At 40.0% G+C, this 13,649-nt stretch overlaps 6 protein-coding genes across 6 annotated transcripts; all 6 read left to right on the top strand.

Annotated features, from left to right (window-relative positions):
• Window positions 1–12: 12 nt before the first annotated feature.
• LSM04_000748 (uncharacterized protein) lies at window positions 13–775 on the top strand (the record flags this gene model as incomplete). Its single annotated transcript, XM_067331887.1, has 2 exons — window positions 13–542; window positions 601–775. 2 exons carry the CDS (start codon window positions 13–15, stop codon window positions 773–775), a joined length of 705 nt encoding a protein of 234 aa, XP_067194253.1.
• A 1,497-nt stretch (window positions 776–2,272) lies between these two features.
• On the top strand, window positions 2,273–4,198 carry LSM04_000807 (uncharacterized protein; the record flags this gene model as incomplete). The annotated part of the gene is made up of 1 exon (XM_067331898.1): window positions 2,273–4,198. The coding sequence occupies one exon, from the start codon at window positions 2,273–2,275 to the stop codon at window positions 4,196–4,198; it is 1,926 nt and encodes a 641-aa protein (XP_067194254.1).
• A 632-nt stretch (window positions 4,199–4,830) lies between these two features.
• Window positions 4,831–5,301, top strand: LSM04_006153 (Proteinase inhibitor I11; the record flags this gene model as incomplete). Its single annotated transcript, XM_067331909.1, has 1 exon — window positions 4,831–5,301. One exon carries the CDS (start codon window positions 4,831–4,833, stop codon window positions 5,299–5,301), a length of 471 nt encoding a protein of 156 aa, XP_067194372.1.
• A 508-nt stretch (window positions 5,302–5,809) lies between these two features.
• On the top strand, window positions 5,810–7,432 carry LSM04_006759 (uncharacterized protein; the record flags this gene model as incomplete). Its single annotated transcript, XM_067331924.1, has 1 exon — window positions 5,810–7,432. The coding sequence occupies one exon, from the start codon at window positions 5,810–5,812 to the stop codon at window positions 7,430–7,432; it is 1,623 nt and encodes a 540-aa protein (XP_067194390.1).
• A 794-nt stretch (window positions 7,433–8,226) lies between these two features.
• LSM04_007809 (Alpha/beta hydrolase fold-3) lies at window positions 8,227–10,101 on the top strand (the record flags this gene model as incomplete). The annotated part of the gene is made up of 1 exon (XM_067331935.1): window positions 8,227–10,101. One exon carries the CDS (start codon window positions 8,227–8,229, stop codon window positions 10,099–10,101), a length of 1,875 nt encoding a protein of 624 aa, XP_067194408.1.
• Window positions 10,102–12,207: 2,106 nt separating this feature from the next.
• On the top strand, window positions 12,208–13,403 carry LSM04_005264 (uncharacterized protein; the record flags this gene model as incomplete). The annotated part of the gene is made up of 2 exons (XM_067331947.1): window positions 12,208–12,819; window positions 12,948–13,403. The coding sequence occupies 2 exons, from the start codon at window positions 12,208–12,210 to the stop codon at window positions 13,401–13,403; spliced, it is 1,068 nt and encodes a 355-aa protein (XP_067194352.1).
• Window positions 13,404–13,649: the final 246 nt, after the last annotated feature.

Here is a 13,649-nt window from a genome sequence, read left to right on the forward strand (position 1 = left end):
ACTTCATTCCAAATGAAAGATAGTGTTACACTATTGAACTTCATTGAAGGTATTAACGGCGAGTTGGATGACATTCTCCACGAATGCAATACTCATCACTGTGCAGTACTTAAAGAAAAGATTCGTCAACGCATGATAAAGGAAGGTGTGAACTACACTACACAACAACAATACATGGAAGACAATGTGGGTTTAGACCGTCTGGTGGCAAAGATGTTCATCACGGAAGGAACATGGCAGTTTGCGGGTCCACTTGATGATGATAGTAATTATCCACCGTATATGCAGGAATTGGTGTTGCAGGAGACGGCCTTGCGTATTCTGGGTATCATGCAAAAGACACAAGAGGCGAAATTCCTACAAACATCTTCACTAGAAGTGAACACCATCAATAACAATAGCAATAGTAATATCAATAACACCACGATAACAAGTAAAGAGAATAAGGGCTGCCAACGCCAGAAGTCTTTCCGTATCACAAGTGTGGCGTGTGTGGGTTACGCCTACGGTGGGCTTTCAAGTTCATACTGTCCATCGCTGGAGTTGTGTGGTCCCGTTGTGCGGGACTGTGGAACACCAATAAAAGCCGCACTGGGGGAGAGAAGTAATGGCATCTTCTCCCACAGTGTGGGGTGCATTTGCAGAGGAGGAACGTATTTGTATGGGCAGTTGTTCTTCTTGTGGTGTTCGTGATATGCAATTGGTGTCTCGAGGGGCGTGGCGGGTGCAGGGCGGCGGTGTGCAACGCATGTTTGCGCTCCTCCCCACACCATAGAGAATAGAGAGGGGTTGAGCTATTCATTTAAACTCATATAAATATATTTATATATTTATTTATTTATTTATTTATTTATTTATATTTATATGAGATGGTATGTATGCGTGTATGTGTGAAAAGGCAAAAGAAAGGAGTGGGGAGATGGGGGGAATGCAATAAAAGTACTGCAATACTTCTTTTTGCCCCTTCTCCAATATCCTCCGAAAGTCCAACAGGAATAAACAAAAACATTATCATGCTGAGTATTCTTTTTTTTTCTTCTATTTGGTTTCATTATTTTCGTTTTATTTTTCTATTTTTTTTTTTTTCTATGATTATGTTTGATGGAATTGAAAACTCAAAAGAAACATGGGGCCAAGACAAGTGCTCGAAGTAACACGGGGGTTGATACCAGGGTACTTTTCGATTGTAATTCATTAAGCTATTGCAAACACATACATCCAGAGAGAGAGAGAGTTATTATTATTTCTCCTACACTTTTGTGTGTGCTGATGGTGGTGGGGTGACGTATTCGATTGGTTTTATTTATTTACTTATTATTATTTTTGTAACGTTGGACATTTTTTCTATAATAATAATAATAATAATAATTATTATTATTATTATTATTATTATTACTGGTTTTTATTCTCTTAATTGGTCTCAGGTTTTCTCTTATCTTTGATGTTGTATGCAACCTTAACAGGATCATTGGCAAGAATGAGAAAAGGAAGATAAATGCCCTTAAGACGTATTTCTCTAACTTCTATTTCTTTTTTTTTTCTTCTAGCATTAAAGAACCCCAGCTTCACAGTATTACTTTATTCTTGTTTTGTTTTCTTTGTTTTATTTTTCTTTCTTTCGGGTTTATATGCTTTTGTTTCATTTTATGGTTCTTATTTCATGGTGGTGTAAACATGTAAGCAAATAAAGACAAAATAAATAAATTAATAAATAAATAATAAACGCTACCTCATACCTAAACAGTGGTTCTCGTCAGCACAAAACAATATTATTTATTATTTGCGTTGCTAATCTGTATCCCTTAAGTAATACAATGTATGGGGAGTGTGTGACACAATGAACCAGACAAGACTCTTTTTTTTTGATTTTCTACCCTTTAGATCCTGTTTTTTTTTATGATTCTTTTTATTTTCTCTTATCCGTGTTGTCGAGGACTTATTTCTTTCATACTTTTCTTGTTCTCTCTCTCTTTTTCTTGTTTCTTGTATTGCAGTGGAGTGGAGGAAATATACCTGCCAGTAGCGGAAGCACATATAATAATAACAATTAATAATAGTAGGACGATTTGATCCTCTCTCTTTGATAGGAGAAACACATATTTTTTTCCTTTTTGCATACATCTACGATAATTCAATAGGCTAGAGTAGAGAGTCATAACTGGAAAGACAGGAAAAAGGGTTTGAGAAGGCAGAATTAATATATATATATATATATATATATATATATATATATATCATTGCGAATCGCCACTCCAATAATATAAAAAATTAGATGCGACAACAACTTCGACTTCTTTCAATAAAGCGTCAGCCCAGTACGGAACGACTGCGGTTGTTGACGTACCCAATGGCATTTGCTCAACCCAACGCTACCTTACCACTACTAAAGCAGAAGCCAGGGAATGGTGGTGAATCAAACAATAGTAGCAATAGTGGTTCTTCTTCTAATAACACATTGTCAGTGGCTCTTCATGTGAAATTGCATGGGGCTGTGGGAGAAGAGCGTTACTCGCACGCGGGTGAATTGGAGAAACCGTATCGTTGGGTTAGGGGAGCGGATGAACTCTGTGTAGCCAATGTACGCCGCAGCAAAAGTGTAAATAACATTAATTCGTATGTTGTCACATATAAGTTTGATGATCCGCAGTGGGCACCGTTGTTGCTTCCTGAAGTAACACTACGCCCTCGTCGTGCCTCTAGAAGAGATACTTCTACTTCAACTATTGCTAGTACTACTAGTGTTATTTCTTCCTCTTCAGATGGCGGAAAAGAACGGGAGAATAATGCTAGTAGAAGTAGTAGTAATGATATTGGTGATGATGATAGTAAGGGTCCTCGTGTGGTGATCAATCACAATAAACTTCTCTCCCTTGAATGTATGGCCCGACACACCAATTACGCCCTGCGACACATTGTACAAAAAGGCCATGGTGTTTATTTACTCCCACACGTCCAGCACAGTGTTCTCCACCCGCGTGGAATTATTGAGCAATCCTACGTGACCTGTGCCTATGGCGTACGGGGTGAGCGACTCCGCACCGACATTCTCCACGTTGGCCCCCTCGACGCCCATGACATCATCGAACCCATCAACACCAATCATAATAACATAAATATTAATAATATTAATAATAATAATAATAATAATAATAATAATAATAATAATAATAATAAATCCGTATTAGTGCATCTCGGCCGGCCTGGTGTGCGGCGGGGAGTCGTGGCGGTCTCGCAGGCGGAGGGATATGGCACGTGGTTCAGCCGCAAGCCGATGCTCTGGCAGCGGTCCCGCCGCGTCGGCGCCCTTCAGGGTCAACTCGCCGCACACGACTTCACCCTCGCCGCCCCGCCCGCCGTCGGCCGCCAAAATGACTGCGACGTCGCCCTCCTGCGGGAACACATGCGGCACTTCGCCGGCGGGGCGGTGGAGGCGGTCGGTTTGATCGCCTCCACGCAAATCGCCCAACAGCGGCGGATGTACGTTGGGGAGTTTGAGGCACCCGCACACACCGCACTGGACGTTGTGCATCAACTCGCACACAACGCCGCCCTCCACTCGCGTCTCGTGACACCCGTCAAGGAGAATAATAATAATAATAATAATAATAATAATAAAGAAGATGATGATATGGAAATATTGTTACCTGTGAGTTGGGCCACACGCACACCCCCGCCGTACGTCCCACTTGAAGTGGATCTCCCATTTAAACTGCAAATGTCAAAACCGGTGGTGATGGGGAGTACATCACCGCAGCAGAAACAACAAGTGTATCCCACCGGTGGAAGCATCGGATCACCATTTGTCACGGGTGCCCCAATCGTGTTATTTGAATACAATCTTCATCAAGGTGTGGATCACTACGTCTTTGATGACGCCCCGAGTGCACGGCCCATGAAGTGGTGGTCGCAGAAAAGCAATATGCCGTACAGTGGATATATGTACTTTGTGCGAAGTGGACTGGTTGATAAACTCACACCAACGGAGGAGATTCCAAATCCACTGGAGCCAGAAACACGCCGTAAGCCGCTTCATACACTGGTGCCACCGAATAAGGCGGTGCAACGTCGTATCCATCAGTACAAGCAAAGGATGGAAGAGCGTGTTGAAAAGGCAAAGAAGGCGAAGACAGCGAAAAAAGCAACAAAAACAAAAACAAAAGATGCAAATCAAGAGGAACCAGTAACATCGAATCCGTGAAGTCAATCTCAAGAAATTTTGTGACTCCTCCAGAACACTAGGGGGTGGGGTGTGAACCGAAGTGATGAGGATGGAGGTAAAAAAGAAGCATATGTGAACGGAATTTGTTGTATTTGTTAGTCACACAAAGAAGGTGTGTGTATTTGTAATATATGTTGATTTTCCTGTATGTGGTGTGTGGTTTGTGGTTCACAGATATATGAGTTTGAAGTAAGATGACAATATGAAGAAAACGAAAGAACGAGTAAATAAATTTAAGAAAGTGAAGGAGAGTCCGTGTGGATGTGTGGGTGAGTAATAATCACCATCACAATATTCCTTCATTTCTCCAAACAATTGGTATGACTGTTTTTTTTTATCATTATTGTAGATATTTCTTCTTTTTCCTATTTTTTTTTTTTCTATTGCTGCTTGTAGAAGGTATAGGAAGGACAGCAGTGATCACAATAAGGCACACTCGGCGTTAAAGTGGCAGAGAAGTACTCAAGAGGGAGAAGAAGGCAACAGAAAAAAAATAATAACACGTGTAATTTAATTCATTTTTGTTGTTATTTTTATTTACCTTTATCTTTTTCTCTCTGCGTGTTTGTAGTGCACTTACCCCCTGTCAATTACTATTCATTGAAGTGCAAATGGGAAGAATAGTAAAGGCAGTGGCAGCGGCAGCCACAGGAAGACAATACCGCGCTGTGCACGATAAATTACCACTACCGGCTGAAAATGAGAAACGTTGTGTGTTTCTTCTTGATCCACTTGAAAATGAGAAAGCAGAACGTGATGATTATATGCTTGAATTACTGCCTGGTCGTATAGAGGCAGTAGATACCGTGAACCGGCACTATATTTCAGGGATTGTTAGTGCACATGAGGTGCCTGGGCACGATTACACATATTATTTTGTGAAGCTTGGACCCGTTGTGGCTGCTACACGCTATGCACCGATGCCATGTGTATTGCCTGAGAAAAAATTTCTCTCAATTTACAGTCCACAGCTGATTCAGTACAACAGTAAAGTGCCGGTTGTGGTATATTTGCCAAAGAATGCGCAGTTGCGGTATCGCCTATGGAAAGGAGGCGAAACCTGCACCGCAACGGAGCAATAAAATAAAAAAATTCACACAAGCAATATATATATATATTATGTAAGCGTAAATATGTGCATAAAAGAGTAGATATTAATACATAATTGTATTTTTAATCTGGCTCTCTTTGTTTTGTTTTGTTTTTTAATCCCTTTCTTCGCTCGGTTTTGTCTATTCCCCAATCTATTTCTAATTTCTTTTTTTCCCTTATTGTTTTGTTTTTGCAGTTTTATATTGACTTCTTCGTAGAACCAATGCTATTAATTGCTCTTTTTCATTTGTGGTAAGATGGTACGAGTAATAATAAAAATAAAGTAGTAATGCAAATGAAGTTTAATTTCACAGCCCCTTCATTGCGAAGTTTTCTCCATTCTTTCGTATTTATATATATTCAAAGAAAAAATGGAAGAAGTGTAAGTGTGTATTATAAGTAATATGATTTTGTTACTGGAATAACAGCCTATTCTTTATTTCTTTCTTATTCACCCTATAGTTCAACTGGAAGAGAACAAGAAGAAGGAAGTGTGTCATGTACAGTAAAGGACAAGAGGGACTGCGTAATATTGAAATTACACTGGCGTCCCTGCGGAAGGGCGGCCGGCAGGAATCACGTCAAGTTGTAAAGCGGGGAGTTACAACAACAACAACGGCACGTAAAGACAATCACAATCATAATAATGATAATGATAATTTATTACAATCTCAACGAGAAGCGAAAGATCAGGTTTTGTTGAGTCATAATCATTCTTCTTTTCCATTGCAGGGAATGACAAGATCAAAGTCGGTGGGTGTTGAAATTGATGTTCCAGCAAGTGTAGTTCCACCATGGTATGAGGGACAGTACACACCAGCAGAGTCCACCCATCACAATAATAACAAGAATAAGAAGAAACAGGATGTTGTAGCAAGAGAGAAAAAAGATAAAAGTATAGAAAAGGAAGTCGAAGAGGATGTGGAAGAGCGAGTCTCCCAGGCGGAACGCACACTCTATCCACTTCTTCTCGCTGCCGTTGCTGATTACTCTATTGAACGGGAAGGCGCAGCGGTGGGAAACAGCAGTAGTGATTCCAACAATAATGTTGTGGTGGTGGAGTGGGACGAAAGTGGGGCGCCGCGGCGGCTGCGCAGTACGTGGATTCCCAACAATCCAATAAAAATAACAACAACAATGGGAATGGGAGAAGTGCGTCAATATGGACAAAGTGAACAACGTGTGGAAAGTAGCAATAGCAATAGTAGTAGTAGTAAGAGGAATGATCGTCTGACATTAACGGGAGAACAGACAAGATCGATAGCAGTGGGATCAAACACAAGGCCGTTAGATTTTAATGAGGCGTGTAATCAGTTGTATGAGTATAACCCAAAACACAATTCATTGAAGTCTATTGTACTTGGGACACAAAAAAATGTAAGCAGAAGCCAACATGGTCGATCACGTGGGGATGGTGGTATCACGAGTACCAGAATAAAAATAACTAATAGTCATAGTCCTAGTATTAGTATTAGTAGTAGTACCAATAGAAACAGGAAACTACCAATGTCCACAGAAGGTATTGTTATCGCTGAGAATAGTGCGAGCTCAATTGCGAAGAAAATACGACTTGCCGTACAAGGACAATACGCAAACATCAAGGATAATGATGAAGAAGAAGGAGATAAAAGAAGAAACTCCCGTCGAGTTAGTTTAGTTGACCGAAATAACACGAATGGAAATAGTCCTATTCCTCTATCTACACCCGAACCTGAAAAGGAAGTTGTGTTCTTTACAGAAGTCGTAAAGCCTCTTACGGCGTTCTTCTGCAGTGGCTGCCATACTTGCACTCCACGTGATGTTTCTACTGGTTTACCAGACAAGTGTCCATCGTGTGGTGAGACTTTTGAGGAAATGCCAGAGATGCTGCCACCACCACCTTCCACTTCAGGGGGAACTGTGGAAAGGTATGAAAAGAATAGAAAAAAACAAACCACATCAACCTCAACAGTTACTACTACTACTACTAATGATGCTGCTACCAGTACTGTTAATGATAGTGGTGATGTAGCTGCGGTTGGAACTCAAATGGGCACTACTCCCAAGTTATTGTCTCTCGATGAAACTGTACATGGATTGTACTTTTTGCATCTATGGGATCAGATTACTTCTGAAAATTGAATTTTGTGCCACTTTTCAGTTTGTTTGGTTTGTGCTTTGTTTTTTTCTTTTTTTTTTCCCCCTGTTTTCTGGGTATTTTTATTGCGCTTGTCCTCGCATTTGTTTTATTTTTATTCCGTTGCTGTGTTTCCGCATCAATAACACAGACTATCCACAACCTCCACATTTAACAATGTATATGTATGTCTTTCTCTCATTCACTCTCTCTCTCTCTCTCTCTTTCACTGTGTGTGTATGTGTAACAGCATAACAATTGTGAGGAGTGTGAGATGACGTTGCGCACCGTACACTTGAGTTTTATTTTAATTGCACTCCTCCCTTTCTATCTATCTTTTCTTTTCCTTGTTTGTTGTTCTTTAACCCATTGTATGTTTCCTTATTTTAATTGTACCCATAAATTCTCTTGGAAATTTGGTAATGATGAATTTTTTTTCTTTTCTTTTTCTGTTTTTTTTTCTTTTTTCTTCTCCCAGCCGCTGAAAAGGCAACAGCAAGCTAAAGAGGAAACAAGTATAGAAATACTTTACAAAATTACAAAAGGAATTTTTAAAAAAATATTTATACCTTCTGATAAATTAGTGCTATTCGTATATTCCTGTTAGTGGAAAGAAAGCAAAAAAAAAAAGAGAGAGAAACTGTAAGATAATATTATCTTGGTGGCAATAACCAATTGAAGATAGGCACATATATTTATCTCTTGAGAAAAAAGAAATAGAAAGACTTTAAAGATGATGCGTTATGCTATTCAGCAAATACTATGGATGATAAGTGTCACAGCGCAACTTATTGCCGCAATGGGCGTTGGTATAAAATGGGTTTTTATGGCAATACGTCTCTTTCTATACGCTATGCTTGAACTGCAGTACCTTCTCCCTCACATTCTGTGGTATATTCTATCACCAAATATCATTCGTCGTGTGGCGTATCGCTCCTCGAAACGCACTAAACGCCGCAATCTTGAGATATTTCTTAAGAAGATCACACGTGATGGTCCTCTCTTGTACGGTGCGGAGGAAGTACTCGCTGCAAGAGCCAATAACAACAACATCGCATTAAATAATCCCACAGTCTCTACATCTTTTACAAAGTCTATGGTGGGCCAACCGAACGCCGTGGAGATTCTCGCCACTTCACTAAATCCCGCGGATGGTCGATTTATGTCTGGACTCCCACAATGCATGACAACAGGCGGGTCAAGCGATAGTGCACTGCAGTTCAGTAGTAGTGATTCCTTCGCCAATACCATATCAGCGATCCAGCGATATTACTGCGGTAATGCAGGAGGAACGGAAACAGCAGAGGAGGGAACAGTCACAGCACCCACATCAGGGGAAAAGAGGAATACAGATCCGAAGATTGATGAAGTGATGATGGACGCTCCATCTACGGCGGAATCAGACGATGATGAGGATGAGGAGGATAGAAAGAATTTACACAACCGCGCCACACTTGATATTTATCTTCCAATTCCACTAGACGCCCTCTTTCGTATGATGGAGCAGGAAAAGACCATCTCCGCACGTTCACGACTACACCGCCGCCGATTCCCTATTGTGATTTCCATTATTGGTGGGGCGTGGATAATAGGATCTAACTTGTGGAGTTTTCTCATTGCCCGTTTATTGGCGGCACGTGGTTATATTGTATTTTGCCCCGATTATCGCAACTTTCCACAAACGGATATGGAGGGAATGGTGCGGGATGTGTCGGATGCTATTCAATGGGTACTGCAGAATGCCGAACGATACAGTGGCGATTTAGAGGATGTCACACTTATTGGACAGTCCGCCGGTGCACATCTCACAATGATGTCGCTTCTCTCACAGGCACAACTGCACGCACAACAGGCCGCCGCTAATTCTAATAATAATAATAATCATCATCATCATCGCCATCGGAATACGGAAAGTGATGGGGAGAGTAGTAACAGTGAGGAGAATTTAAATAAGACACAGAGGAAGAACTTTGCCTATAATGTTAAGCGGTATAACCCTCGACAAAGTATTCAACGTTATGTAGGGGTTAGTGGTATTTATAATATACGTGGTCTTGTGCGTCACTTTCACCGTCGAGGATTATATAAACGTGTGCTTTACCAAATAGCCGGTGGACGTGATAACATGCCACGCTATTCACTAAACACCTACTTTACTGAAAGACGATGTGCTGAGACGGGAGAAGCGATTCCAAAGAACATCTTTGATTTCCTTCCACAGTATATGTTCTTTATTCACGGTGATGCTGACTGTAGTGCCCCATTATCAGAATCCGCAAATATCGCATTTGTGATGCGTAATGCCCAGCGGGCCCATCTTGCAGAGCGTTACACCAGCACTGAATATTTACAGGCAGTCAAATCACGTGTACGACCAGTAGTGATTGAGTTTATTCTCGTACCCGGTGCAAACCACACGGATGCCATCGTGGATGAGTGTATTTGCTCGAATTCTAGTCATGTGGTGGACTTTTTGTATAGCTACAGCACCAATGATGAACGGCGGGAACGACAACTCGCAAGTCCAGTTGTTTCGGATATTAATAATGAAATGGATGAGGATGAAGGGGAAATTGTACCCTCAAGACACCCAGATGGAATTTTGTACACACCAGCACCACATGATAAGCGTCCAATTTTGATGCGATGGGCAGCTTATGTATGTCCCTTCTAAAGTGTGCCGTTTTTTTTTTTTTTTTGTCGTTATTGTTGTTGTTTATTCTGTGTTACTCTGGCGTTTATCGTTTACCCTGCGAAAATAAAAATGCTTTAGGAAAGTGTTGCCCACGGGGTGAAATGATGTTTCGCTATTGTACTTGAAAAAAAAACGCATACTGGGCTTGAGATATTTCTATGAATGTATATATATACATATTTATGTTGTGCTACCTCTCTGTGATGTCTATCTACCTTATTTTTTTTTTCTTGATCTTCTTTGCTTTCCAGTGTTATATTGTCTTTTCTTTTTTGTTACTTGCCTACTTATTTTTCTCATATTGGGGGTGTAATAACTTTGTTGACCTCTGATGTTTTTTTTTTCGTATCACTATTATTATTGTGAATATTCTTGAGATTGTCGTTATGGTCAGTACATTGCTTATAGCGCTCGTACAGGTTCAATTATAACGTCACGATTAGATAAGAACAGGGAGGGAAAAGAAGAAGGGCAATGCAAAAAAAAAGTATATATATATATATATATATATATATATGGGGAAAATCAATTCGAATATTTCTTTGCGTGAACTACGTTGTTTCTGCGGGACTACAAGGGTAAAAATGATTTCTCTTTTCTTCTTTTCCTTATTATTCTGCGTTTTATGTGTCCCCATTCTTCTAAAGAAAGACACGGATTTACGAACGATTATTTAAGGCGGAAATATCATGATGTTTGATTTTGTTTTTGTTTTTCTCCTATTCGGAGACTTTCCTTTGGGGGGATTTTTTTTCTCAATTACTTGTTTTTTTTTTGCCTTTTTTTTACTTTTCTGTGATGTTGGGAATTCACTTATGTAATGAACGGAAGGCAAACCTACTCTTTCTTTCTTTATTTTGATCTTCTTAAATGGTTTTATCAATGCTAACGATTATGGGTGTAGTTCTCCTCTTCACTTTACTCATTTGTAAGTAACACCGCTAGCCATTGTTCCCTGTCGTGGAACGAGAAGCAAATAAATAATAAATTTCAAAGCAATGTTAATTTCTAATGAGAAAGCAATAGAAAAAAGAAGGAACTAAAAGAAAGACACTGTAAGCAATATCAACTCTAGTTCTTGTTAGGGGTTGCGGTTGAATTTTTTCCCGCTAATGGTACTACATAATTGATGTGTGGATATTAACAAACTAGTGTGAAACGCTGGTATTATTGATGCTTGTAGAAATAGTTATCAAACTTGTATACACATTTATACTCATTATTGCACATCATTACACATATATGCATAAAACCAGGGTAAAGTGTGTAGAGAGTATGTATATATATATACTTGTGTGTGTGTTTGGGAATGATGAAAAGAAAATGTTTTTTAACGCAGTTTACACCTGGTCTCGAAGTTGCTATTTTCGGATATCGTTGGTTTCACTCCTTGTGACTGTGCGGACGTGAATACATGTCTCAAAAAATTCTTTCTTTTATCATTTTATTGCTACTCTTGATTTGATGGAGTCATATTTCAGCTTTTTGGGTAAAGTGAAATATATATATATATATATATATATATATATATATATATATATATATATATATATGTATTGGTGCGTTTACTGTAATGTGTGAGATACCTTGCTTTGGTAAGTAGCATCGACTGATGCTGTTTATTATATGTGTGTTTCTTATTAATACATATTTTCCTTGCGGATATTCAAGGCCGAATCATGTGAAAGTATTTTAAAAGAAGTGTATTCCTTTCTCTTTGTTACCTCCATTGACTCACAAAAGAAAAAAAGAAACAATCGTGTTTTTTATGTTCTTGCTTTGACTGTTACCTGGTCTGAGATTCTGTACTAACTGTTTCATATATATATGATGTTGGTTTCTTGTTCTTTCTCTTCTATTAGTTTGTTGCTGTTCCTTCAAAGACAGTGCCAAAGAGAATTTCTTTTATTTTTCACCCTCTTATAACTTCACGATTCCTGTGCAACAGACAGACATACACCGAAGGAGATTATATATATATATATATATATAATTGGGGAACTAAGAATTTCTATTGCCATCAAACAAACATGTACACCTTTGTACATTATCTACGCAAGTGAACGGCCAAACAAAAAAAGAAAAATGAGTGTGGATGATGTGATTGCACGCCATCGTGCACGTCTTGATGAACATCGTAGGTTTCTCGAAAGCTGTACATCAACAGAACCACCCGTAAGTACAGGCCTGATGGGAGCTCCACCTGATAGTGATAACAGAAAAAGTCAATCACGCAGTGAGATCGAGAATGCCGAGTTCTCCCCACAGCTACAAAAGCCGCAAGTGAGGCGAGAACCACGCGGTGTTAATTCATCGTATTTATCAGCATCCCCGCCTGTAGCCACATCCCAGGAGAAATGTAATGTCCGCAATGGAGAAAGAATGCAACGTTGTCAGTCTGCCCATAACGTTACGGAAGAGCAGTGTATACAAGGCAGACCTGATGTTTACATCAATCAGACACTCGCACTGCAGGATGCGAACTTCCCTCATGGAAAGCGATTTACTGAGAAAGAAAAAGAAAAAGATGTGGAGATGTCGGGAGATCTTTACATGGCTGGTGATTATAATGGATATGCCGGTGCCAGTCGAGCCGCCAGTACGCCCCTTTTCCTCTTTGGATGCATCGACGTGCACGAGCAACTCGCCGCGGGGGAAAAACGCCTCGAGGCCCGACGACGGCGCGACGATTACGCGGTGCAACTGCGGGAACGCGGAATAATCGCGTGACGGTGCCGGTCTCATTTGTGTTTGGCCGGTGACTGGTGAATATTCCCGCACTGCGCCGACCATACACAGTGGCCGTTCCACACAACACAACGGAGGAGGATAATGATAATGATAATGATAATGATAATGCGGGTATTATTATTACTACTACTACTACTACTAATGTTGCTGCTGTTCATACCAATGGTACTGCGGCTGGTGCGGAAGAAGAGGAAGAAGAGGAAGTGGTGGCGGTAGAAGAAGTGGAGGAAATGGAGAAGGAGGATGAAAATAAGGATATGAATAGGGATACAGTACATGCGAGGAGAAGAGCCACCGCGGCGGTAGGAAAGACGGTATCAAGAGCGGAGAAGACGATTGCCCTCTTAAAGGACGAAATAGCAGAGAAAGATCGCATGCTGTTGCAGCAGAAGAGTGAAATACTATTGCTGAAACGAGATCTGGAAGTGGCCAAGACAACCGTGCGGCTTTTCTCCCTGCAAGATGTCGCCCAGGGTGAATGGACAGACGAAGTAACTCCAGTACATGAAGCTTCTGTCTCTGATGGCTAAAATACGCGTAAAATAATATAAAAAAGAAAGAGGGGGTTTAGGTTAGCTCTTTCCCCTAAAAAAATAACAAGATTCTAGATGATGAAGAGGAGTGGAAGGATGTATAGCGTTATTTGTTGTTGTTTTTGATTTTTTTTATTCTTTCACTCTTGACGTTGTTGTAAGTATTATTATTATTATTATTATTATTATTATTATTATTATTATTATTATTATTATTATTACTATTATTTAGTAATTGAGTAT

Source organism: Trypanosoma melophagium (genome assembly GCF_022059095.1).
Source record: "Trypanosoma melophagium isolate St. Kilda chromosome Unknown ctg12segment0, whole genome shotgun sequence".
Lineage (NCBI taxonomy): Eukaryota > Euglenozoa > Kinetoplastea > Trypanosomatida > Trypanosomatidae > Trypanosoma > Trypanosoma melophagium.